The 26,147-nt window shown below is 32.3% G+C and overlaps 3 protein-coding genes across 3 annotated transcripts; 1 reads left to right on the top strand and 2 right to left on the bottom strand.

The window, feature by feature from the left end:
* Positions 1 to 999: 999 nt before the first annotated feature.
* On the bottom strand, positions 1,000 to 3,301 carry LOC108478623 (zinc finger CCCH domain-containing protein 12). The gene is made up of 2 exons (XM_017781094.2): positions 1,921 to 3,301; positions 1,000 to 1,489 (listed from the first exon to the last, which is right to left on the bottom strand). The coding sequence occupies exons 1-2, from the start codon at positions 2,681 to 2,683 to the stop codon at positions 1,215 to 1,217; spliced, it is 1,038 nt and encodes a 345-aa protein (XP_017636583.1). The 5' UTR covers positions 2,684 to 3,301; the 3' UTR covers positions 1,000 to 1,214.
* A 1,219-nt stretch (positions 3,302 to 4,520) lies between these two features.
* LOC108479179 (uncharacterized) lies at positions 4,521 to 7,431 on the top strand. Its single transcript, XM_017781627.2, has 6 exons — positions 4,521 to 5,363; positions 5,449 to 5,507; positions 5,754 to 5,823; positions 5,916 to 6,041; positions 6,143 to 6,271; positions 6,727 to 7,431. Exons 1-6 carry the CDS (start codon positions 4,683 to 4,685, stop codon positions 7,207 to 7,209), a joined length of 1,548 nt encoding a protein of 515 aa, XP_017637116.1. The 5' UTR covers positions 4,521 to 4,682; the 3' UTR covers positions 7,210 to 7,431.
* Positions 7,432 to 7,595: 164 nt separating this feature from the next.
* On the bottom strand, positions 7,596 to 14,793 carry LOC108479178 (ABC transporter B family member 2-like). The gene is made up of 12 exons (XM_017781626.2): positions 14,184 to 14,793; positions 14,058 to 14,112; positions 13,784 to 13,959; positions 11,635 to 11,835; positions 11,288 to 11,547; positions 10,667 to 11,207; positions 10,184 to 10,563; positions 9,662 to 10,074; positions 9,337 to 9,578; positions 9,014 to 9,261; positions 8,478 to 8,890; positions 7,596 to 8,394 (listed from the first exon to the last, which is right to left on the bottom strand). The coding sequence occupies exons 1-12, from the start codon at positions 14,451 to 14,453 to the stop codon at positions 7,847 to 7,849; spliced, it is 3,747 nt and encodes a 1,248-aa protein (XP_017637115.1). The 5' UTR covers positions 14,454 to 14,793; the 3' UTR covers positions 7,596 to 7,846.
* Between the last annotated feature and the right edge of the window lie 11,354 nt (positions 14,794 to 26,147).

The raw sequence follows: 26,147 nt of genomic DNA, 5'->3' as shown, positions 1-26,147 counted from the left end.
CTAGAGAAAAAAATCCTAGTTTTTTGAGTATTTACCCAATGGTCCGATTTGTTATGACCAAGAATTTGAGTAAACTAATATAACAAAAGTTTCAGCTTTAGGAAAGATTTTGACTTCAACTTCAACTTCAACTTCTAACATGTTCAAACCACTTATCTTTCTGTTTGTAAATTAATTGCTGGAATAAATCGACAGGTAATTCCTTACCAAGTGAATAACCTTGAAATCAGCTTCCACAATCTGATTCCTTTGCCTCCTTGCGAACTAGAAGAATTTGACTCAAATCAACAGTCTTAACTGCGTAGGTCGATTAAATTTGATCGTTAACTCCCTTGACGGATTTAACCACTCACTCAATTGGTCATGTCAATTTGTTCTTCAGTGAACCAAACACGATAATTGTGAATCACATCGGTTCAACAACTATATGTCATCTTTGATGCTAAAACAACGTTATGAAATGAGTGAATCTATATCCTAAACTATAGAATTAAATGTATAATTTTAAAGTCTCACAGTCCAAACACTAAATTAATTATCCGCCTAAAGTTAGAATTAAAATTTAATTACTCATAATTTTAAAGAATGCATAAAGGAAAATTATGCTCAAAAGCAATATTATTGAAAATTCAAAGAAAAGCTAAAAAAAAAAAAAAAAAAACCGTCGTTATGCGGCTACAGCCAAAATTCAAAATCGCCACTTCAAGAAAAATGCTGGTCTTTTATATTTGCCCCACTTTCACGCCATAAATAACAATAATAATAATAATAATAATAATAATAATAATAATTTAAAAGCTACTAAACCCTAGAATGAAATATATAAGTCATTTCTTGTGCTTCAAGGTAAATCTAGTTCCTAATTCAATTATTAGAATAATCGTAATGTTTAAGAATTTTGTGCTCTACTGATGCAAAATTTTCATTGTAGTCCATAATTTAACTTGTTTTCCAACAAATTAGGCAACATTATACCCTTATAAAATATTATCCATAGAATACTAAAATCAAAATTAATTAAACTAAATAATAAAAATATGTCAATTAGGTGGCCTTTTCAATTTGAAAGCTAAAAGTGAGCAATGAAAAAAATTTCCCACATCACATAAGCTAAAGGGTAAATGACACAACTGTCCTGGGAATATCTAAATTATTCACTTTCTCACTTGCAAGGAATTTCAGCTCTTATCTCTTGTTTGCTATAACAACAGAGTTTATTCAAAATCATCGATCCAGTCTCCATATATCCGACTGATTTTATCTGGTCCTTTCCAATTGTGGGGAGTTGTTTGTCCTGGTTTCTGGAGTACAATAGATGTCCGCTGTGAAGGAACTCCAAGATCTGAAAGTGGAACTGAAGGGATTGATGCAGCCATAGTATCTGCAGGCGTCTTTAAAGGCGCTCCTCCCGCTTGCTTTGAATCGAAAGGGGCAACAAAAGAATCCTTAGCTTCTGTATCCCCAAGAGCACCTCCATGTCTGTGTAGCTCTGCATAAACAAGAAATGTTCATCCCTATAGCAAAAGTAGACCAAAACAACTCCCCAGTTAAAGCTTGTTTCCATCAAATAAAATGCACGCTAAAGCACATAAGAGTACAAGCATATGCCTGTAATAAGTTCATGATCTCACTTAACAAGTACGTTCTACCATGATAACAGTCCAGCATTAACTTGCATCCAACTCACCTGATACTCATTAATGATTAGTAAACTATATGGTTGCTGTCAAGGAAGAAAATTATAATATCATCGTTTGTTTTATTGGATTTCTAGCCACTTAAAGACAACAGCAGAAAATTCCATCATGCTCAAGGGAATTGAAAATTTACAACTAATTTTCCGTAAATGGGAGCATTTATCTAAACCAAAAAAGAGATAAAAAGGAAAAGTAAAACGGTTAAACAATCAATACACCGTACCAGCAAGTCCATGAGCAAAATGACATTTATTTCCAAACGGGCAGTACCCAGTAAGTTCCCACTTATTACAAATCCTGGTCTTCCAATTAGATGGTTTAATGTTCGATCCACTCCCACAACCGCCACTAGCAGCACCTCCTCCCCCTCCCCCTCCCCCGCCACCACCATACCCTCCAGGTCCCAAACTTATAGCCACACTCTCTCGATTCTTTGACTGCTCGTCATGCAAAAATGTGCAATTATCACCATAAGGACACCCTTCCTCAGTATAAAATTTCTTGCAATGCCTTCCTTTATATGATCTCTGTGTTTCCCCTGAAAAACTATTAGACCCCAAAGAAGGAATGTGGAATTCCTCTCTTGGCTCTGCCAAAATCCCTTTCTCTTCTTCATGAGCAGCTACTATTTCTTGCCAATTAGGAGGTGGGCGTCGAAGCTCTTCAATGCTATGTGCAAAGTTACAGTTTTTAATGAATGGGCAAGTGCCAGCCCTGAATTTGCCACAAAGCTTGGTCTTGAAAAACATTTTGCCTATGGCTTTGGACCTAGAACTTAAATCCTGGGAATTTCTTGATTTCTTGTTTGGTGGCATGTCTGAATTGGACCGCGATTGAGGTTGTCTTTGGTCGTAGCTGAAATTAGAAGGTGCATCGTTAAAGGTTTCTTCATTGTTCCAAGCACGGTAATCTTCTTCTGTTGCCCAAACTGAAGGGTCTATCGAATTTGGAATTACATGAACTACATTTTCTCTACTGTAATCCATGTTGGTTTTCACAAAAGATTATCAAAAGGAGTTTTTTGTGGAAAAAAAAAAGAAGAAGAAGAGAAAACTCTAATTTTAGTAAGAAAACATGATGCAGATGTACCCAGAAGCTAAAATTACATCAACTGGATGATTTCGAAGTTACACTGTGAGATTTTAATGATTTGAGAAATGTGTATTTGATTACGCATCTAAAGACACCAAAATTTAACAGAAAATATGAAGACAACAACAAGATAGAAATAAACTACAACAGATCAAACAAAGACAGAAATGAAGAAACAATAAAAGAAAAATCCATTGAAAGATTTGTTGTTCGATCTATAACATTAAAATACCATAAGAGATTTTTTTTTAAATCACGAAATGTTGGAAAAGGATATATAATTTATCAGGATAATAAACATGTAAACGTAGATATATAATTTTTCACCTATGGAAATAAATTCGAGATAGATTTCGTTTATAGACCACAAAGAGAAGAAATCAACAAAAGCAAAGAAAGAGTTTCAACACTTATTTTTCTGAAAAAATTATGGCTAAACTCTCTGCAATCAGCAGAGAAGTTGGAAGAAGAGATAAACCGGTAAAGAGGCCAAGCGTAAACTTGTAGTTTTTTCTACCTTTTATTGGCTGCTTTTTTTTTTTTTAATTATGTCAAATTAATTTTTGTAGGGATGAGGTATTTAGGAGGTGTATGGTGATAATTCGAAATTGAATCGAATTCTGTTTATTTAATATATAATTAATTTTAATTTTATTATATAAAAAATATTTTATATTAAAAATAATTTAAAATTTTAAAAAATATATTTTTTAAAATATTTAAAAAATAGATATTAAAATTTTATCAAATAATATTTAAAAGTTATAAATAAAACTCATTTTATTAAAATAAAATTAGAGAATTAAAACAAAAATTAATATAAAAATTAAAACCGAACTGAATTATAATGAATAATTCAAAAAATTTAAAAATCAACCCAATTTAACTACATTTCTTTTTTAAGAATTATATTTGGTATTTTGGCAGAGAGTATATGTAATAGATCTTGAAGATTAAACATTATTCTTCTATTCAATCAATTTTTTCTTGTGCAGTAAAAGCATAAATCTTTGGGGCATACTAATAATAATAAGAATTGTTATGATGTTCGTCATTATTGACTTGTTGTCTGGTTATTCGATTAATATCAATCTGGTTCTTTTTACTTCAGTGGTGATAGCTTGCATAGTTTGCTTAAATAGGTTTATATCGCCATGCAAGCATACCCACATTTAGGAAACACGTGTTAATTTTAAAATAACATATATAGAGTTTACCTAAAATGTCACATCTAGAGACTATACCATATAAATAAAAAATTAACCTCCTTAAAAGATAAACTCACAAAACACTCAATAATAATAATAATAATAATAATAATAATAATAGACATCTATATTTATTTTCAAACTTCATTCTTAAAATGTAATTGCAAATATTAATTTTTGGTTAACCACTTGCAATATGGACGTATATGCATGTTGTAATGCAACTTCCTTCCTACCCCTTTTAGTGGAAAATTTAGTTGTTTACTTTTATGTCTATTTTAAATAATTTAGATAATAATTTGTTGTGAAAAATATGTTTATTTTTAATTATTTATTTCATTTTGGTTAATTGTGATGAACATGGTTTGTTTTATAGAGTAATATGTAAATAGAGAAACAGTAGAATTTTCCCTAGGGATTTTTCTTAAAAATTTTCCCTTTTTTTTATCAATTTATAGAAAGGCTTTTATTGAGATTTCAAGGACGGTGCTTTTTTATTTTTTTTTCTTAACAAAGAAACAAGTTGTGTAGTGTAGGCCAATTTTAGAGCTGTGAATCTCGGCCTTGCAAACTTGTTCCTTTCGGCCCGACCCAAGAAGATACACTGAAATTATTGTCTTTTCGTACATAAAATTAGTTCTAGGGTTTTCATTTCTCTCTCAATCTTCATCTGCTCGCCCCAATCATGGGAAAGAAGAAGTCTAAAGAACCGGTAACGATGGCCGGACCAGACACCGTTTCATCTCAACCTGATATCTTCAAAACCATCTTCGGTGACATTACTGAGCCAAATGCCGCTGCTTCATCCCTTTTTTCCGATGACAATCCATTCAAAAGAAAACCCGAAGAAACCGTCAAAAACCCTGAAAAGGTTTATTCATTGGATTCTGATATGGTGGAATTGAAGCATAGGAAGCGGAAGGAGAAAGAGAAAGCTGAAAATCTTACCTTGGGTTCTAGCGAAGAAGCTATAGAGACTCAGAAGTCAAAGAAAGGGAGGAACCCTGAAAACCTAAATTTGGGTTCTTTAGATAGCAATGTTGAAAGTTCAGGTCTTGATGCAAAAGGCAAGAAAAGGAAGAGAGATGAAGTGGAGAAAGAGTACGAGGACAGCAAATATGGGACGGTGGCGGTGGCGTCCGATGCAGAGGAGGAGGTTGTCGTGGGGCAGAAGAGGAAGAAGCCAGAGGACGTTGGGGTAGTTGCTTTGGTTCCAAAAGAGGGGTTTGATGATGACAGTAAACTTATGAGGACTGTTTTTGTAGGAAATTTGCCTATTAAAGCGAAGAAGAAAGTCTTGTTAAAGGAGTTCAGTAAGTTTGGAGAGATTGAGTCTGTTAGAATTCGATCTGTTCCTCTAAATGATGTAAGTTTTCTGTAATTCTTCCTGCTCTTTTGTGTCTTTTTTTTTATTGTCAATTATGTTTCTAATTGTTTTCTTTCCTGTTTAGACTAAGAAGCCGAGAAAAGGAGCTATAATGTTAAAGCAAATTAATGAGAATGCTGATAGGTATGTTAAAGAAAATTAAGGAGATATAATGTTTTTTGCATTGTTTTCCCATGAAATATAAATTCTGGACAGAATTCCTGTTAAAAACTATATTTATATTGAACACGTGTGATTGTTTCACTCTATCATATCTGTAGTTCTTTATTTTGATGTAAGCAATTTTCTGTCAAAATGCTTTCCCTCCCCCTCTCCTTTTGTAAAGTCAACTCCCATATATTGTTGACTACTAATATTGGTTTTTTGCAGCGTTCATGCGTACATTGTTTTCAAAACTGAGCAATCTGCTGAGGCATCTTTAGCCAATAACATGGCTGTGGTATGTTTCTTTTGTTAGTGCTGGCTGAGCAATTGTAATGCATAGGGTGAAGATACTGTATATTGATTATATTGTTGTGTTTGTGGATATAGATTGCAGGGAATCACATTCGTGTTGATAGGGCGTGCCCGCCGAGGAAGAAGTTGAAAGCAGAGAATGCTCCTCTCTATGATAACAGGAGGACTGTTTTTGTTGGTAATCTCCCATTTGATGTGAAGGTGATCACTCTGCCTGATATTTGGAACTTGGTTACTATGTGAAATCAATATTTCCTGCCAATGGTGCTATGATCTGAAAATAACGTTAAAACTTATTGCAGGATGAAGAAATTTATCAGCTCTTTTGTGGTATCAATAATCTGGAGTCTAGCATTGAAGCTGTTCGGGTTATTCGAGATCCTCAATTTGGTGTTGGCAAGGGTATTGCTTATGTCTTGTTCAAAACAAGGGTATGTCTACTCTATTCTTAAATTACTTTCAAGCCTTCATTTATCAATTCAAATGTGAAACATTTTATTTCTTGTTTCAAAAATTGTGTACTTCCTTGAGTCTTGAAACTTAGTGGCAGTAGTGTTGTTAGGTTAATTAATTAATTAACACTATTTGGGCTCGGCTCATTTACACTCCTGCTTGTTGCTATCTATTGCATCTTAGAGGTGAACCAGGGAATCACACTCTGTATTGCTGTATAACTTCAGTTGCAATCCAATCTAGTTTCTGTAGTATAATAGTTTGATTAGCTGTGTTCATAGAGTTTAGTCTGGTCTAAAATTTTCCGTCTTTGGTGAGGGAAGAGGAGAGGAGGGTCTCTAGATTGGGCAACTTGTAGGTGTTATGTTAGCAAGACAGGGCACAGGTAACTTATACTTGTCTTACAAGTCACTGTTGAGCATTGTTTATGCAGGAAGCGGCAAATGTGGTTGTTAAAAAGCGAACACTGAAGCTTAGGGATAGAGAGCTAAGGCTTTCTCATGCCAAATCCGATGCTACCTCATCTAAGAGAAAGAACCAATCATCTTCAGGGACAGATAGTACCCCAGCCAAGAAGTTGGCAATTGATTCAAGGACTCCCTCAACTACTGGCAACAAATCAAATACAAAAGCTTCTTTGTCGTACCAGGGCTTGCGTGCTAGCAAATCAGGTTTTGAGAAGAAAGTTAGTTCAAGGGGAACTATTGGCCCTGTAAAAATGAAATTTAAAGCTCAAATAACGGATAAGCCAAAAGAACGCTTGACCAAAAGACCAGCTGTTGCTGCTAGAAAGGCCAAGGCAAAAGTACACAAGGATGGTAGTGTGCCCAAACAAACAGGTGTAAAACGCAAGCTGGACAGCTTCAGTCCAGGGAGTGGCTCCCATAAGACGAAGAAAGGCAAAATGTTTAGGTAGGAACAGAAGATAGGCCTTGTATCATGCTTTGATTAAAAGCTCCAACCCGATAGAAGTATTGTACAATTTTAACTGTTGTTTTATTTGTTCAATGTCAAGTTTGTCATGTGATTTTCTTATTTGAATTTTCAGCTACAATTTTTAGTTTCAAAATATAAGGCATAACTGGGTTCTCAGTAATAGATAATTTTATTACCATGAACAGTTTAGTTGAGGTTGAAATTTGTCCGAGTTGGAAAATAAACACTGCACTGTCATTTTATTTTTCTATCCCTTTCAATTTTTCATCCTTTTAATTTTCTTTTCACTCTACCCCCAGATTAAAGCCAAAGGCTTTACCCCCTGATTTAAACTAAAAAAACATATGAAACGATAAAAGAAAGAAATTTCTCTTTGTATCCCTCCGTTTTATTGGCAGAGTATGGTAAAAAATGCCTTGTACAGCATTCTTCAATATGTTTACATTTATCTTCTTCACATGGAAACAATGGCTCTATTGAAGATAAATTCACATTTAGTCAGAAAAAAGAAAGGGCAGGGATGAAATATGAAACAAAGCACCTTGCATAATTAGTCTTGGTAATTTGTTTTATCGACAATGTAATTATTGTGTCATCGACATTGTGACACTATTGTTCTAGCTGCAATGCTGTTGCTGCTGAAGATTGATTAACTTAAAATACGGCCCCTCTTTGTTTTCTATGAGACTAGAATGATTCCCTTTCTCTATTATTCTTCCTCCTTGTATAACCGAGATTTGATCTGCATTTTTAATAGTTGACAGCCTATGTGCCACCATAACTGTTGTTCGGTTCCTCATTAACCTGTCGAGAGCTTGTTGCACCACACGCTCTGACTCGACGTCTAGAGCACTGGTAGCTTCATCAAGCAGCAAGATTTCTGGGTTCTTCAGAACAGCTCGAGCAATGGCTACTCTCTGTTTCTGACCACCCGATAGTTGCACTCCTCGTTCCCCAACTTTTGTTGAGTAACCCTCGGGGAGGGAACTTATGAAACCATGTGCATTGGCAAGCTTTGCTGCTTCTATTATTTCTGATTCTGAAGCTCCTTCTTTGCCATAAAGGATGTTTTCATAAATGGATGTGGCAAAAAGAGCTGGTTCTTGTTGCACTAGACCAATGTGTTTCCGAAGGGATTTCAGCTTCAGTTTCCTGATATCTCTGCCTGTAAGGATTTGACAAATGAGATTTGGTTGAAATAAGGCGTTTTACTGGGAGGATTTCAAGATTTTCACGAGAAAAACTTACCATCAATCATCACTTTCCCAGCTGTTGGATCATAAAATCGAAGTATAAGAACAAGAACCGAACTTTTACCAGATCCGCTTTGCCCCACCAGTGCCATACTCTTGCCTGAACGTACTTTTAGATCGAAGTCCTTGAAAATGACTACGTCTGGCCTTGATGGATAACTAAAGTGGACACCCCTTAGCTCAATTGTACCTTCCACATTTGTTACTTCTTCTCCAACATCCCCAATAACTTGAGTCTTTCGGTCCATAATCTCGAACACCGATGCCACCATTTGGTTCCCTTTTAAAAGGTCTGGAATCAATGCCAGAGTTTCACCCATGGCTAATGCCGTTATAATCAAAACCATAAATGATTTCATGACGGATTTAAAGCTAGCTAGCTCCTTCCCCATTAAAATAGAACCATACCTGCACAAATTAACAGCTCATGATTGAGCTCTGCAATTCATTTGATACTAACAATTTACTAAGTATTGCAATGCACAAAGACTGTGTTATGATTTGTGAATGCTCATTAGTTAACTCTCATACCATAAGGCAAGGCCATAAGATGAGAAGATGAAGAACTGGGAAATGCCGTAGAATATCCCTGCAATTTGACCACGGTTGAACGAACGCTTTGAAGGCTCTACCAGCTCACGGGAATAAAGATCAAAGATCTTCTCCTCAGCACAAAATGCAGCCACAGTTCTAATATTGCTGACAGCCTCACCAGCGAGCATGTTTGCTTTTAGATATGCTTTGCTTAAGTCACCTCCAAAGCCTTGCATGAATAGTTTCTGAATAATAGGGAAGAATGTCACTATAATTTAAGTTTTGAGCTTATATAAATTAATGTCAGGAAGGGTGCAAACCTCGCTAATGTGACCACTTATGATTAATGGGAAAGTGGCCAAGATAACAAGTGTGATTCTCCAGTTTAAGATGAAAGCAATAATGAAGGCAGCAACGACCAAGCCTAGATTCTGGATGAGAATTGATGTCCGATCGACAACTACACCTTTTAGAAATGTTGCATCACTCTCTAGATGCGATGCTAGCATGGAACTTGCGTTGTTTGGGTCGTCAAACCATCCAATTTCGTTCCTCAAAATGGCTGCAAAATTAAGTCACAAGCACATGAATTTTACAGGTGGTTAGGAAAAGACAAATGATTGCGAGTACAGCATCAAATATTACCAGAAAACATCACTTCACGCACACGGAGAGTGAGTCGCTCTCCCATAATACCGAAACATAGGTGCTCAATTGCATGAACAATGACAGTTATAACTGCAGCACAGCAAAATAGGGTGGCAATTTTCTTCACTTCATTGCATGTTGTTTCCCAGTCCATGTAATAGGATACTAGAGCTTGAGAAACCCCTAGAGCAAAGAGAGGCATCTGAGCTCCAGCAATTAATGCAGCAATGGTTCCAAACACCCCATAATACCAGTCAGGTCCTATCATAGAATATAGTCTTCTTGGTGAAACAGGCTTCCTTGTATCTATTCCTTCAGCACCTAAACGGCTAAATACGGAATCCTTGTCGGAACGAAAACTTGCACCAAAGCTTGTCCTTGTTCGGGATAATTCTCGTGAATAACTCAAACTATAAAGTGGGGAAAACAAACAATTCTGATTAATGAATTCTTACTAGACTAGCATACAGAAAACATGATATAATGCCTGATGCAAATCAACTGCATTGTTTTACTCACCTGCGTGGTGTACTCATTGCAGGACTCTGCGAGGGGTATCGTTGAAGTGACGCCGTCTCTTGAAGCTGAACGAGTGAAGAGTAGGCACTGTTAGGATTTGAAATGAGCTCATCATGGCTGCCAGTTTCTACTATCTTCCCACTTTGAACAACAGCTATCACGTCTGCATTCCTAATAGTAGAAAGTCGATGAGCCACGACGACTGTGGTTCGTCCCACCATCACACGGTCAAGTGCCTCCTGCACACTCTTCTCAGATTCCGCATCAAGTGCACTTGTTGCTTCATCAAGTAAAAGGATAGATGGATTCTTCACTATTGCTCGAGATATCGCAATTCTTTGCTTCTGTCCACCTGATAGTTGTATTCCTCTTTCACCAACCTGAAAAACCAAACCAAACACTTACAGTTCCGAAGTGGTCGTCCATGTTAATTCTAAACAAACTCATGTTAAGGTGACTAGAATAATAATGGTAAATGGCTACCTGAGTCTCAAATCTATCAGGGAGATTATTAATAAACGTAATGGCCCCCGAAAGTTTCGCAGCACGTGCTATCTCTCCGAGTGTAGCATCATATTTCCCGTAAAGGATATTCTCCCTAATCGTTGTTGCGAAAAGTGCTGGCTCCTGATTAACCAAACCAATTTGATGTCTAAGCCATTTGAGATCAAGGTCCCTGACATTATTCCCATCCAACAAAACTTCCCCTGCAAGGGGCTCATAAAATCTTTCAATCAATGATATGACCGTGCTCTTCCCAGAGCCACTTCCTCCCACAAGAGCTACAATTTTGCCAGCAGGTATGTTGAGGCTGAACCTATTGAAGATTACTACATCCGGGCGAGACGGGTAATTGAATGACACGTCCTTGAATTCAATGTGACCCTCCACTTTGCCTAGTTTGTGGCCTGTTTTGGAGCTGGTTTTGCTAACTGTATTCCTCTCTATCATCTCAAATATCGGATACGCAGCCACCCTTGCTCGAATAAACGCTGAGATGTCGGGAGCTGCCAGTCCTAGTGACCTGCACCACAACAAAACCATGTAAATATCGATATATATATGAACGGTTGAATAGATGATGAATAAGAATCCTAAGCTTACAGGCCGGAGATGACAACATTAAGCATGGTAGTGAAAGAATCCCCACCATCGGCAATGTTCTTGTGAACAACTATACTGGTGAACCAAACGAGCAACGCCCAGGAAACGAAAAGCACGCAATGCATAGAGCCCAGTCCAAGGCCCTTGGCTAAGCCAGCTCTTCTGCCGTACTTGTATGTGTTCATCAATGCTTCTTTATATGATTTCACTGCCCTTTCTTCCCCTGCAAATGCTTGGACTGTTCGAACATTCCCGATCACCTGAAAGACAAGTCACAAAATCTGTCAGATAATCTCTGTACGTAAAATGTGTTATTATGCATGCATGGGAGATCGAAATGAACTGACCTCTTCCGCAATTTCACCGGCCTTGACGTAGGAGTTTCGAACTCTAGCAATAAGCCCCGTGGCTACGTAAGCATAAAGCCCACCAGCAATGGCAATCAAGGGGACAATTGACAGTGTTACCAAACTGATTTGCCATACTCTCGCAAATCCAATGCAGAAACCTACTATAAACCTGCTTACGTAATGCATGAAATTCCCCACCTGCCATCGTTCACCTCATTTCTCATTAATTTTACGCACCACCAATTTTTCAACGTTCCTTTTTTTTGTATTTAAAAATGTAAAAAATTAATCTAATTACTAAAAATTTACAAAAATATATTCTTAAAAATGATTTCATTAACTTATATAATTTTACAAAAACATAATTATAATGGAATTAAAACCAACCAAATAGTATTCAATGTTGGTAGGGGAAAGGAAAAGGAAGTCATTTAAAACATGGTAGGAATATTGAATCTGTAATTGTCAAATCAGCAACCAAATATTAATTTCCATTTTGTGGTTAAAGATAGAAGACAGACGGCAACGTCTCTATTCTCCCACCTTTTTTTCGTTTCAAATAAATCTAATAATTTTACACGGATATCCATCACATCTTAATATCCCAATCATGTTCGGCTTTAACAAAATACTTTTACGTCATGCACTTATGACTTGTTTCAATTCAATCCAGACACAATTTATCAGACAGGTCCTCTCAAACTCACCCCTTATAGCAAAAATATTTTATATATTTTTGCTTTTTATTTTATATTAATCTCACCTTTAATTAGTCATAAATTATCGAAGAAGTTCATTAAATTAAATTATTTTACTTTTTAGGTAAAAAATCTCTAATCTAATCAATATTACATATATAAAATGTCAAAATAAACAAATAATTAATTAATAAATCTAAATTTGGGAGGATTTTAATTCCAAAATTAGGGTTGTCAAGTTCTTCAATTCTTTTTTAGAAAATTAAGAGTAAAAATCAGCAATTTTCTTCTTTTTGCTTGTAGGGTTTTCACAAGGTTACAAAATTTAATTAATGGAAATTCTTAGATTAAGGCTTTGTTTAGATTACCACTAGAGTCTCAATTTAATGAGTTTAAGCAATTTTTTAGGCCAACTCACGGTTTGTTGCCTTTGGGTAACAAAGGACCGGTACGTTTAGAGTCCAGGTAGAAACTTGGACAAATAGCTCTCCAATTTAACTTCTTTTTTTTTTTTTACATTTTAACTTTTTTTACTTTTTTTCTTCTTATGAATTGTTATTTCCTTTTACGGTACATTTTATTTAAAAATAAAATAATTTTAATTTGATAAAACTAATGATTTTATTACATTATAAATTAATAAAATGTAATTTATAATTATAATTAAGATGATCACTGTAATCACATACATAAATAGTGTATATAAATTTTATGTTTTTAATTAATGATTTAATATAAACAAAACATAATTCTAGTTATATATTATATATTATATATAAATATTGATATGATAAAATGTCTTTAATTATTATTTCTATTATCATTTCATCTTTACAATAAAATTTAAATCTAAACATATATTTAACTATTGTACAAAGGAAGTTAAATTCAGAGGAATTAGAGCAAAATAGTTTCAGGACTACCCGAACTGGTTCATACAACTTTGAACCATATATAAGAAGGATATTTCAGTTTTGACATCAAAAAATAGAAAGAGCAGCTGACAAACATCTGGGGATGCTTAAAACCCAGAAAAATACATCGAACAAGCCAACCGACTAATAAATGCTAGTGAATCTTGTCATGTATTTATAAAGGGTAAAATTTACAACTACTTCTCTTTTCATTTATTTGCCACTATTAAGTTTGAAGTTGCAGAGGCAGATAAATAAAAGCGGCGTCAGATTATAGTAATTCTCTTGGGATTGTCGGTTCATCCACACCGTTACTTTTTTTTTTTTTTCAATTTGTTAATGCTTCGTCATTTTCTTTTTACTTTGTTTTATTTGATTATTTACAGTTTTATCGTTTTTCTGTCTTAATTGTCTTTTTAAGTCAATAAAATCCCAAGACCATCCCAAAAATGCTACTTTTGTTTTCATATTATACTCCTATAAGATTGAGAAACAAAATTAAGCCAAAAAAAAGCGGATGAGAAAAAGAAATACCTTCTCAGAAAGAGCATCTTGAACAAGAATAATGTCACTTGTAATGGCGGAAATGACTTGTCCTGTTGAAGCTTCAGTGTCAAATAAGCGTATGTCTTGATTTAGCATAGACTTGAGGTATGCCATCCTCATTTTTGCTGCCTGTCGCTCTCCAGTATGCATCCAACAAGCCACCTCTATACATACATGTATATCATCAAAAAAAAAAAAAAAGAGTAAAACTTTTGATAAATTAAGGAAGCTTTTTGCGTGAGGGGGAAAGATTGTCACTAACCTATCCATGAGGAAAATAAAATAGCCACGCTGAGGTATACAAAATCCAATGAGTACTGCAAAAAAGAAAACCTTTAGTTTGTTGTTTCAAAAACCCTTTTCGTTGGTAGTTTTTGTGATAGTATACCTTTGCAACTTTGTGAGAAGCTTCTTTAGGGAAGAGATAAGCCATTCCAGCAACGTTTATCAATTTCCCAAAGAAGATGAAGAAAACAGGAACCGATGCACCATGCACGCATGCACCAATGGAACCCAAACCCATTAGCACATAGTCGTAAATGTCTGCAAATGAAAACAACTTCAACAATGGAACTTTGTGATCCTTCTTCTTCTTTCCTTCTTTCTTCTTTGTGTCATCCTCATCAATATCTTGGTTAAATGAACCAGAAGGTGTCATTTTGGCCTCAAATACGGCCGGGAAAAAAAGCCAGACCAAAAAACAATCAGACACAAGTCGAAGAAGATGAATGGAATACAGTGAAAGAGAAGGTTTAAGAACTGAAGAGAAAGAAAAGATAGGAAATGTGAAGAAGATGAGACCTTTTATTGCAAACTTAACCTATGGCCGTAAAATCTATTTAAGTGAACTTTTTTCAACAGTTGGAAGTAATGACGAAAGAAAAAATCTTATAAAAGCACAGCTGAGCTTGAAAAAATTAATAGTAGTTAATTCTCTCGAGAATTGAGATATTCGAATGGGTATTTTTAGTATTTGAGTTTTTCTTATCATATGGTATATTATTTTTATTGTAACAATGACGTATAACCTAATCTTGCTGGCTTTTGTCATAAATATATAAATATATATATATATGTTGTTATGTAGTTATGTACCTTAAATATTCTTTAATGAATTTTTTAACTATAAAAAATTCATTTTTATCTCAAATTACATTTTAATTATTTATATTTAAAATATTATATTTTAGCCTAGTCACTGAGTCGTTAATTATCATTAACAATTAACGGTAAACCGACGTCGTGGTAGGTTAAATCATCATTTCAAATAAAAATTTTAGGTTAATTATACAATTGATCTCTATATTTTTTCATTTTGAGTAATTTAAATTTTTATATTCTTTTTAACTTTCTTTTTTTTTTCCTTTTTTTTTTCAATTCTCTTCTGCTTCACCCTTTTTTTTCTCCTTTCTCCATGTAGTTTTTTCTTTTTATATTTTTCATTTGTTAAAACTAATCCCTATACTTTTATTTTTTTGAACAATTTTTTTTTCTTTTTATTTCTTTATTTTCCTTTTCTTCTTCCCTTTAGTTTTAACAAATGGAAACATAGAAAAACCACATTAAAAGAGATGGAGAATGGAGGAAAACAAAGGAAGAAGCAAAAGAGAATGAAAAAAAAAAGAAGGAAAAGTTCAAAAAACATAAAAGAAAAAAATTAAATTGCTCAAAATAAAAAAAATATAGAGACTAATTGTATAATTTAACTTAAAATTTTTGTTTGAAATGATGATTTAACCTGCCACGTCAGCTTATTGTCACACCGTTAACCACAAATAATGACTCAGTGACTAAAATATTACAACACGTTAATGTAACTAAAATGTTACAACATGTTAATGTAAGTGATTAAAACGTAACATTTCAAACATAAATAACTAAAAAGTAACTTGAGGTAAACAAAAGTAATTATTGAACAAAACTAGTAACAAATAATTATATTTATCGAATATAAAAATAAATTGATATATTTATTTCTTTAAATATATATATGATTGAATCAAAATTAAAGTACTGTATAGCTTTAAACAACAATCAAAGTTTCATATGTATAATTGTACCAAATCAAATTACATGTTTAATTTTGAGATGTATTCTTATTAATTTTCAACTTTATTATATCAATCATATTTTCCTATATAAATTTTAAAAAAATATATTTTACATTTTTTTACTTATACGGTGTGTGCTCTAAACTCTCTAAAGACAAATACATATATATGGGAGGAATCTATTAACACTAGTGTAAAACTAATATGGTTTTACATAATTTTATAATATGTTATGATTAATATTTTAACAATTCAACTGATGAATTTATCAATATAATTGTACTTGTCATATATGTAAAATTTCGAATCGATCCGATATTTCTATCATATCAATATAAAATATGGTCTATATTAATATATAATTAACATTTGAATTTTATTTATTTTTACATAAAACTATTACTTTAAATTTAACATGCAATATGATTTACATTAATGGAACAAAAATATGAGGATGGAATTATTAAAATATTGATAAGAGAATATAAAATCATATCAATTTTACAATATAGATATATCCTTCATTTTCTATATATATGGAAGAAAACTATATAATATATAGACAGAGGGAAACTAAAATAAGGGTGGAAATATACCGCCTCGTGAAGATAATAAATTGCATGCCAAGACATATTAATTATTAGGAAGAAACAGGGGGTGAAAACGGTTGAGAAGCTGAGAGATCACGGTTGTTTCATGCAATCTTAAATGATAAAACCAAGGCCTAACTACAACAAATCCGTTCAATCCCATTCTTTTGACTCTTTGACTATATTTTATAGTTTACGATAATTATTTTCATAATAATGTCTTTTAAAATTTTAAACTTACATATTTTTTTAAAATAAAATGTATTTTATCCAACGCTTTTTAGTATGTATTTTTAATTTCATCGGATAAGTAAAATATGGATATATAATATAAAGATATATATATAAAGTTCATATGTACATTTCTATATTCTTATTAAATATTTATTATAAAAATTCATTTAAGTGAAATAGATTTTATTGAAAATGAAAATAAAGGGGCCGATAAAAAGCTGGTATAAAAACTTATTCTTCTAGGAGTGAATTGAATGCATGGTTTTAGTCAGCCAAGGGGGATGTGTATTGAGGGAATTACAGCTGGTATAGTATTAAAATTGGAAGAAATAAAAGTATTGTTTGCTCAAAAGCTATGCATCAAAAGGATGGATGTGATCAATGATTGGTGAATTAATTCCAAGGAGATGGTCAAATTTTGGATTGGAATGGAATGCAAAAAATGCCCTCGTAAAGGTTGAATCTCGAACCCATTTTATGGTCAAGGGCAGTTGATATGGATCATGCTCTCAATTAATGTCGCCGATGTCATTCATCTAACCATATACCATACATTAGGTCAAGGTTTTTTATGTACATATTTTCAATGTCATTGATACTATTTTTATAGGGAAAGGAGGAGGGACATAATTATTTTGGGAAAACATTGTAGGAAATGTGACAGTGGGAGTTTTATTTCATAGATTGGACCAGGCAATTGAATGGGATGTTGAGGTGAAGACCTAGTACCATCATTCATTCATTTGAGCCACTTCAGACGACCTGGTTAGGATGTCCAATGGCTATTCAATTTCCCAAATGATAATAAAAGCATTGCTTGTCCCAACTCTTGCGATGTTGTCTTTAATGTCCATTTCTGAAGCAGGACAATTCTCGCTATATATACATATATAGTCTTACCCCTTTTCTCATTCAACTTTTTCGACGTAGTAAAACATTAAAGTTCACCATATGAAAAGGATCAAGTTAGCTCAATGAGAAGGGATTGTATGAAACTGTGATTCCACGTCATCTCTATCCCTTTTTAATAGGAGAATGATAAATTAGATTAAGAAAAAATTTGGTTTGTCATTTTCCTATTGGAAAAATAGATAGAGATAATGTGGAATCACAATTTCATACAATCCCTTCTTTAGCCTAACTATCTTACTCATTTTCTAAAGTCCCCCAAGTATTCGGCACAACTGAAAGGCTTAATCATCGGCCCATAAAATTAAAATGATCATTTTCTTTTTTTGTTATTTGCGATATCAAACTTAATGATTAAACCTTTTTTTTAAAAAATTGATAAAAGAAATTAATATTTGATTTACTAAAAAGACTATGTCATATCCTTGAAATAATTTAATGAAAATGTTTGTTGATGATGCAATATTTAGTAGTGGAGATTACAAATGGTTCACATTGTGATATTGTGAAAAGTCGGTCATAGAGGTTTTCAAGTACTTGGAAACTCTAGGACAGAATGGGCAGGATTTGTTATAAATGTCAAAAGTAACATATTTTAACCTTATTCTTAATATATTTTTGGATGATTATTCGATGTAAAATCGTGAATTTTATGCTCTTAATCCTTTAAATTCATTTTTCTATACTCAGGAGAGTATTTGGGAGCAAAAGTAGTGAAAAATGAGAGAAAATCAGAAAATTAGAGCAAGGTACAGGGGCCACACAGGCTGGGCGCACACAGCCGTGTGAGCTACACGGGTTGCCAAACGACCACATGCTAGACCATGTGGAAATCATGATCTGCACTCCAAACATGCGGAAAAATGCAACTTTTAGGTTTTCGAACATTCTTTGACCTATATATATCAAATATGAGAAGAGAGGAATGAGCCATCAGAGAATACACAAGAAAATGACTCGGTTACACCATTAAAACAGTCTCTAAAATAGATTTCCATCATGATTGAATATTTCATTTTGATTTTTTTGAAGTTTATTATGAATTTCTTTATTTCTTATGGTTATACTGTCTTTGAGATATTTTTATTTGCGATTATGAACTAATTTTCTAAATACCTAGGGAGATGAACCCTAGGATGGATTCTGTCTTTTGATTTATATTTTAGCAATAAATACTTGAATCTTGTTCCCAATTATGTGTGTTTAATTCTCGGTTTAGTATTTCCTGACTATTAATCCATGTTTGATGTGCTTAAATCAGAGGAGAAAAAGTCCCTATTTAAGAGTAGATCTAGCATAATTGAGTAAAGTTGCATGCAATTCTAGAAATAGGACGATATAAATCTACTGGATTAGAGTCAAATCTAATAGGGGGATCCATAGACCGATTTAATACGATAATAGATGTTTTAATTAGAAAGAAATTTCAATTAATTAACCTAGAGTCAGTTGCTCTTACTCTCGAAAGAGGTATTATCATAATTTAGGGATTTCTACGGATCAAGATACTAAGTAAAGAAATTGTTTAATTCAAATTGATAATGACAGATGAAATGTAAGTGAATTCTTTCCTAAGTATTGTTTCACTTATTGATTGCTAATCGTTTATTTTCCTGATTCATACTTTCTCATGTACTTTAGTTAATTAATTTAGTTAATTTTAGTTTTAATCAATCTTTACAATTTGTCGATTAAATAATAGAAAGACAGTAATTATTAATACTTTTAGTCATCATAGGAATGATATATTTGCTCACCATAGCTATACTATTAATTGATAGGTGCACTTGCCTTAGTTAGATTTTTAATTAGTTTATGACTACAATCAATTTTGTTATATCTTCGGCTCCTCTCTTTTGATGATGGAGAGAGCCTTATATCAAAGGGGAAGGGGTAGCTTGACGTGAATCCCCTCAAATGATGCCTATTGCATAGAGTGATTGTAGAGGTATGGAAAGCTTCATTAGGATGTTATGGAGGTGACCCTTGAGTGAGTCTTGTTGAACTTAGGATGGCAGTAGAGATAGGTATGACAATAGCCCCCTTTCCCCAAGTTAAGAGGAATGTTATGAAGTTGCCTTTCTTGAGACAATACTGGCATGGTGTCTCTCATTTGTGACGATAGAAATATCTATTATTGTAGCTTCAAAACCAAACTTGGTGAAGCAAGTCTGAAGACGCAAAATAAGATTGTAATGACCCGAATTTTACGGTTATCGAAAAAGTGTATTTTCGGTCTTCGTTGCTGAAAATGGATCCGTAAATATTTATCAAAAATATTTACAAAGTTAATTGAGTGGTTAATTAGAGTTTAATTAAGTGAATTTAACTTAATTAAGGATAATTGGATAAAATGATTAAATTGAATAAAGTGTGAAAGTTTAATTATATATTAAAAGAAAATAAAAAGGACCAAATAGGAATTATGCCATTTAGCATAAGTGGGGCAGCATATAAATTAAAAATATATAATATATATATATTTATTAGTAATAAATGATATTAAATTAATTTATTATAATTATATTATAAGATAATTATATGATAAATAAATTAAATTGTGACAAGTGTGTGATAAAAATAAAATACATGTGTAATAAATATTATGCATACATTTGTAATATATGTATTTAATTATTAATAGATATTTATTAATTATAAAAGATATTTATTAATTAAATAATTATATTATAAGATTTTTATATAATAAATAAATTAAAACATGACAAATGTATGATGATGATATGTTACATGTGTAAATATAAATAATATTACAATTTTAATAAATATATTGATTATTAAATAGATATTTAATAAGTTATTATATTATATATATAAAGCAAATAAAAGGAAGAAAAAGAATAGAAAAACAGAATGGTATGAAACGAAACAGTGAAAGGAAGGAAAGAAAAGAAAGAAATGGAGAAAAGGGAAAATTCAGATTTTAAGGTTTAAAAGTTTAATTGGTAAGTCAATTTAGTCCTTTTTACTTAATTTTGATGTTTTGGAAGCTTTGAAACAAGGTTTTGATGAAATTAAGAGGATATTTTGAAAATTTTTAGATTTCTAGATATTGTTCATGATGAATAAAATGATGAATTAAGGTCTAAATTGATAGAAATACAAGTTAGAAGTGAAATAAGAATTGAATTGTAAAGTAATTCATAAGTTTTGAATGGTAGGGACTAAATTGAAAAAAATTAAAAATTATGGTCCTATGGTGAAATTAGAGAGTTGAAATAAGTCTAAAGTGAAAATTGAATGAAAATATTGAGTTAAATATGAAGAATAAAAGTTAGTCTCGGTTTAGGGACTAAATTGGAATTTAAGTAAAAGTTGAATAGAAATTTAAATTGAATGGTAGTGTATTGATAATATTTAATTAATTTACGTAGCTAGCGTTGTTTCGGAAATCTCAGCTAAGCAAGGAAAAAGGCAAAGTCGATGGGAGCTAGCTCGGAAATTACAGTTTGTATTTCTATAATCCAGACCTAGTTATTAATTGTTATATTTTTTTCAATGCCTTTAGTGAATGTTAGAAGTGAGAATTATTGTGTTTGATAATGGAAGAGGGTTGATTTGATATGTTATGAATTTATTGAATTAATATTGAATTGAATTATATATATATATATATACATATATATATGTGTGTGTGTGTGTGAATGTGATATTGTGCAATTATGATAATTGAATTTTGGGTAAATGTTATGATAAGTAATTAAGATGTGAATTATTTGTATTGTGTTTTTTTTTATAATTGAAATGAATTGATTTAGTATGTGATGAAATTAATATGAATAAGTGATTATTGTGAAATTGAATTTTGTTATTGAAAAGTGAATTGAGTTATATTGAATTGGGAATAAATGTGATTGTTGAAGTGTATAATGATTGGAAACTGGAAAGTGAATTGGAAACCTTGTTAACAGTATCGGACTAGGTCGGATATAATTGACATGCCATAAGATTGGAAGAGTTCAGGGATACTTCGACCTCGAGTCGATGAGACACTAGGTGTCACTATATTTCTTCGGATAGATTCTGTAATAGCCAAATTTTTCAGTGGTGTCGGAAACAGTGATTCGAGATCACTAAATCCGACGAGTAAGTTTAGAAATTTTAACAAATAATAATTATAGGCCAAGCGCGAACTTAAAAGAATTATTTTTAATTAGTGAATTTTGCGATTTTAAAAGAATTAATCAGGTAAATTTGGTTGAAAACAAGGTATCGAGACCTCGGATTTATAAACCGAGCCATAAATATTTTTATAAATATTTATGGAGTGTTATTAAATTAGTATTAAAGTTTCGTTAAAAAATTTTAACGTTTGGTTAGTCAATTAATTAAAAAGGACTAAATTGAAAAATAGTGCAAAATTTATTAAATTGTGATTAAATAATTTAAGTGATTAAAAGGAGGATTTAAAAGGCAATTGGACCCAAATTGTATGGGCTGGACGGTTGGGCAAGAAAATCAGCAAAAAGACAAGGAGAAACAAGCGCAAAATGGGAAATTTTGCAAATTAAACATATAAAACAAGACAAATTTGAAAAATCTAGAGATATCATCATTTTCTTCAGCAAAACGCCATGGGAGGTCTGAAAGCTGCTGGTTTTTATACTTTGACATATGTGAGTTCAATTCTTACCCTTTTCTTTGAGATTTTTATGTTTTGTGACTTTTACAATTAGGTCCAAGTGTTTAATTCATTAGTTTTTGATTTTATGAACAAAATTAAAAGCTATCATTGATAAGTGTTAGCTGTTTATGATGAAATAAAATGAATTTGAAGCTTTGATTTTGTTGTTTGATGATTTTATCAAGTAATTTAAATAGAAATTGATTTTAGGACCTAATTGTGAAAAAGTTATGAATTAAGGTTTAGTGTTAAAATTCTGATTTTTAAAGATTGTGTAATAGTTTAGAATGATGGAATAAAATGTTAATTGAGAAAAATTAGCTTAATAGATGGGCTAATTGAGCAAGGACTGAATTGTATGACCTTTGAAATTTAGAGGAAAAATGGTAATAAACATCTTGAACTAAAACAATATTGGACAGCAGAAGTAGACTAACTTTGAAAAATCACCATAAATTGTAGAAATCGAATTAGAAGATGAATAAAATATGAAATTTAAAGCTTATTGAGTCTAGTTTTTCATAGAAGAAACGGTGTAAGCAATGGATTTGTAAATTATGAGATATAATGAATTTTGTAAGACAATGTTAGAATGAATTCGGGTTCCCCTGTTTTGACTTTGGAAAATCACCAAAAATTGGATAAAATTAATTAGAGTCTCAAATTTATATGCTTAGAATCCTTAATGAGTCTATTTTCAATAGAAATCAATGGGAACATTATCCGAGTTTTGTACTGTGATATAATTAATTTTTAGTGAAGAGAGGTCAGAACTGTTGGAAAGTGAAACAGGGGAAACTTAAATGAATAAACTGTACTAATTAGCTAAACCAAAAATTCTTAAAATTTTATGGTGGAATGATATGTGAGTCTAGTTTTAGGGAAAATTTACGGATCTTAATTTTGAGCTCTGTAGCTCGAATTATAAATAATTGAGTGACTATGACTCGTGTGAACAGATTGATTTGAGCATTAATAAGTAAATTGTGAAATCGTACTTACAAGAATGTTATATACATTAAGGATGTGGAATGGAGAGGAGGAGGAGGAAAAATATATATGAATATTCAGTTAGCATGGCTAATTTGCATGTTTTAAGCTCATGGACTAAATTGAATAAAAGTAAAACTTTAGGGGGCAATTTTATAAAAATGTCAAAAATGACTAAATTGAAGGGAATAAATTGTTTTATTATCTAAATTAATAAATTGAATGAAATTATCAATTTAAGATTGGGTGAAATTTGGGAAAATGGTAAATTACCAATATGCCCCTAAATCTTGGTATTTCTGCAATTTAGTCAGGTAGGTTCGGATACCCTGAATGAGCATGTAAATATGAAAATTTAATTATTGTATCATATTTTATATGATATTTTGAATTGAATATATGAAAAGGATGTTACATGAAACATGAAAATGAATACTAAATAATATAAATTAATTGAAATTATTCTGAAAATTTCGGTAATACCTCGTATCCTATCCCGGTCTTAGGTACGGTATGGGGTATTACAGATTCAATGAGGTACTGGGTACCACTTTACTTTGGCTAGGCCGATGAGACACTAGGTGTCACTATATTGCTTCGAACTATCCGATGAGGCACTGGGTGTCATTCTAGTGTGTTTGGTTGGATCCGTGTATCCGTCTGAGTCCGAATCATGTTAATAGGAGTTATTAAATATAACAGTGATCAGATTGATACTGAATGAAGAATTGAAATGTGGACTAAAACACATGAATCGTATTATACAGTGAAAGCTATCTGGGATAGCAAGTTGATTTGATATGAATGGCAATGATTGTTATTGAAATGGATATGTACAGAACACTGATTGAAAAGTGAATAGTTGAATATAGTTTATTGATATTAAATAGTGAACTAAAGTATGATTGAGACAAATGAATTATGTAGCTCTGGATTGGATAAAAGTGAATATTATAATTGTTTAATGACTTGTGAATAAATCGTGGAAAGCTATATAGGTTAGTAAGTGAAAAAATGAAATAAGTTACAATAAATTTATCTATGAATTAAATAATTGAATAGTTATGATTGTTATATGATTTTAAGAGTTTGTTATTTTTTTTATTTTATTAAGTGTTCGGATTATAGAAATACCACTAAGTATACCCATACTCAGTGTACGGTTTATTTCCGTGTGCAGGTTAAATTAAAGTGAGAATGTCGAATCAGCATCTCAGGCTGATCCCAAATTCAACGAGGTAAAGCGTGTTAATTGTTGATACGGTTTATTTTAAGGTGTCTTATATGTGTCATTTTGAATGGTGAATGTAAAAGTGAAATAAGTAGATTTAGATTTTGGTAATGGTATATAATAGGACTTGACTAATTTAATTTAAATTTGATTTATTTGATAATATTTGATAAGTAATTAGAATTGAGTATTGGATAATATATAAAATATGTAAATTTAGCAAGTTTTGAGCATATTTAAATGTGTTTAGATTGGTTGAACATAGGTATTTTATGTAAATTGTTCGATAGGTTCGATAGTGCTCTGTAACCTTGTTCTAGCTACGGTTTGGGGTTAGGGGGTGTTACAAAGATACATTAGAGGCAAGTTTGATTTGGTGGAATAAAATAAAATGCCTGTAAAGGTGAGCTTGATTTGGTGAAATGAAATAATATGCTACTAGAGGCAAAGCCTAAATTGACAAAGCGAAATAAGACCCATTTAGAGGCAAGCTTCTAAAGGCTAGTTTTGGCAAAGCAGACCCAAATAAACTTATTATTCAATCATACATTGTAAATTTGAAGCTTGATAAAACCTTTATATTGTGCTTTTTGGGAGAATCGTTTCCCAATGGGAAACATACCCTGCTCCTTAGCTTTGGCATTTGTTACCTCTACATAATTTTTCAGGGCATTAAGGATATACTTGTCCAAAGGTTGGGTAGCCACCTAACCCGATAGGTTCGACCCGATTTTGGTCAATCTTGAATAAGAAATTTTGTGCTTCGAGTTGACCTGTTTCGAATTCAATTTTGAGTAATAAAAAAGTTTTTTTAATTAAATATTAATTATAAAAAATAACAACTAAAGATATATTTATAATATTTTATTAAAAAAATTTTAATAGTAAAACGAGCTTTTTGGATGACCTGGCTTACTAGAAAATGGGCCTGAGTTTGAAAAATATTTTGGATTAGAAACTTGGCCTAAACCATAGACACCTTTAATTAAGGGGTATTTTAAAGAAAATTAAAAAAAACTTAAGGATCCAAACATGGAAATAGTCCTTTTATTATGCATGCTAAAAAGTAGTCAAAGAGCATGAAATTTTGGAGGGGGCAAACATAGAAATATCCCCTTTTCTACTAATAGATGCTAAAGAGTTTGAATTTTTTTTTTTTGGGGGAGGCTACCCTACCAGCCCCCCCTTCGCTACGTCATAGAGAAATAAAGCCAAAGAGGAATTCAACATATTGGAATGGTGAGAAGAAAGACTCAAATGAGAAGCCACAGTTGAAGTGCGGTGATGATCTAACAATCGGTAAGTTAGATGAAGACAGATTTAAGTTCGTGTTTGGTTTAAATCCGTAAGTTTGTTGTCTACTCAAATGAGATTTTTTTGTCCCAATCAATACTTAAAAAAGATATTTTTTTGGTTGACTAAAATGAAAGTGTAAACATGATTTGGTATGTACAGTTTGGGTGACCAAATTGCAAAGATTTTATTTTGAGTGACCAAACTGAAAGCATCCTAAAAGTTGGCTGACCGACTAAATAGTTTACCCTTATAAATATTCAGAACGGACGAGCCTTCTGCTCAAGCTGTTCAGACTGGAAGCCATCAGGAGCAGTATCAAAAAAGGGTATGTCTAAGAACTTGGTTGCTTCGATTGACGTGTCTGATGAGTGTTATCCTCAAGCAAGAGGTCAAAAACCTGCAGCAA

Source organism: Gossypium arboreum, chromosome 12 (genome assembly GCF_025698485.1).
Source record: "Gossypium arboreum isolate Shixiya-1 chromosome 12, ASM2569848v2, whole genome shotgun sequence".
In the NCBI taxonomy this organism is placed as follows: Eukaryota; Viridiplantae; Streptophyta; class Magnoliopsida; order Malvales; family Malvaceae; genus Gossypium; species Gossypium arboreum.
The sequence above is the reverse complement of the archived record's forward strand: the minus strand, read 5'-3'. Positions and strand labels throughout refer to the sequence as shown.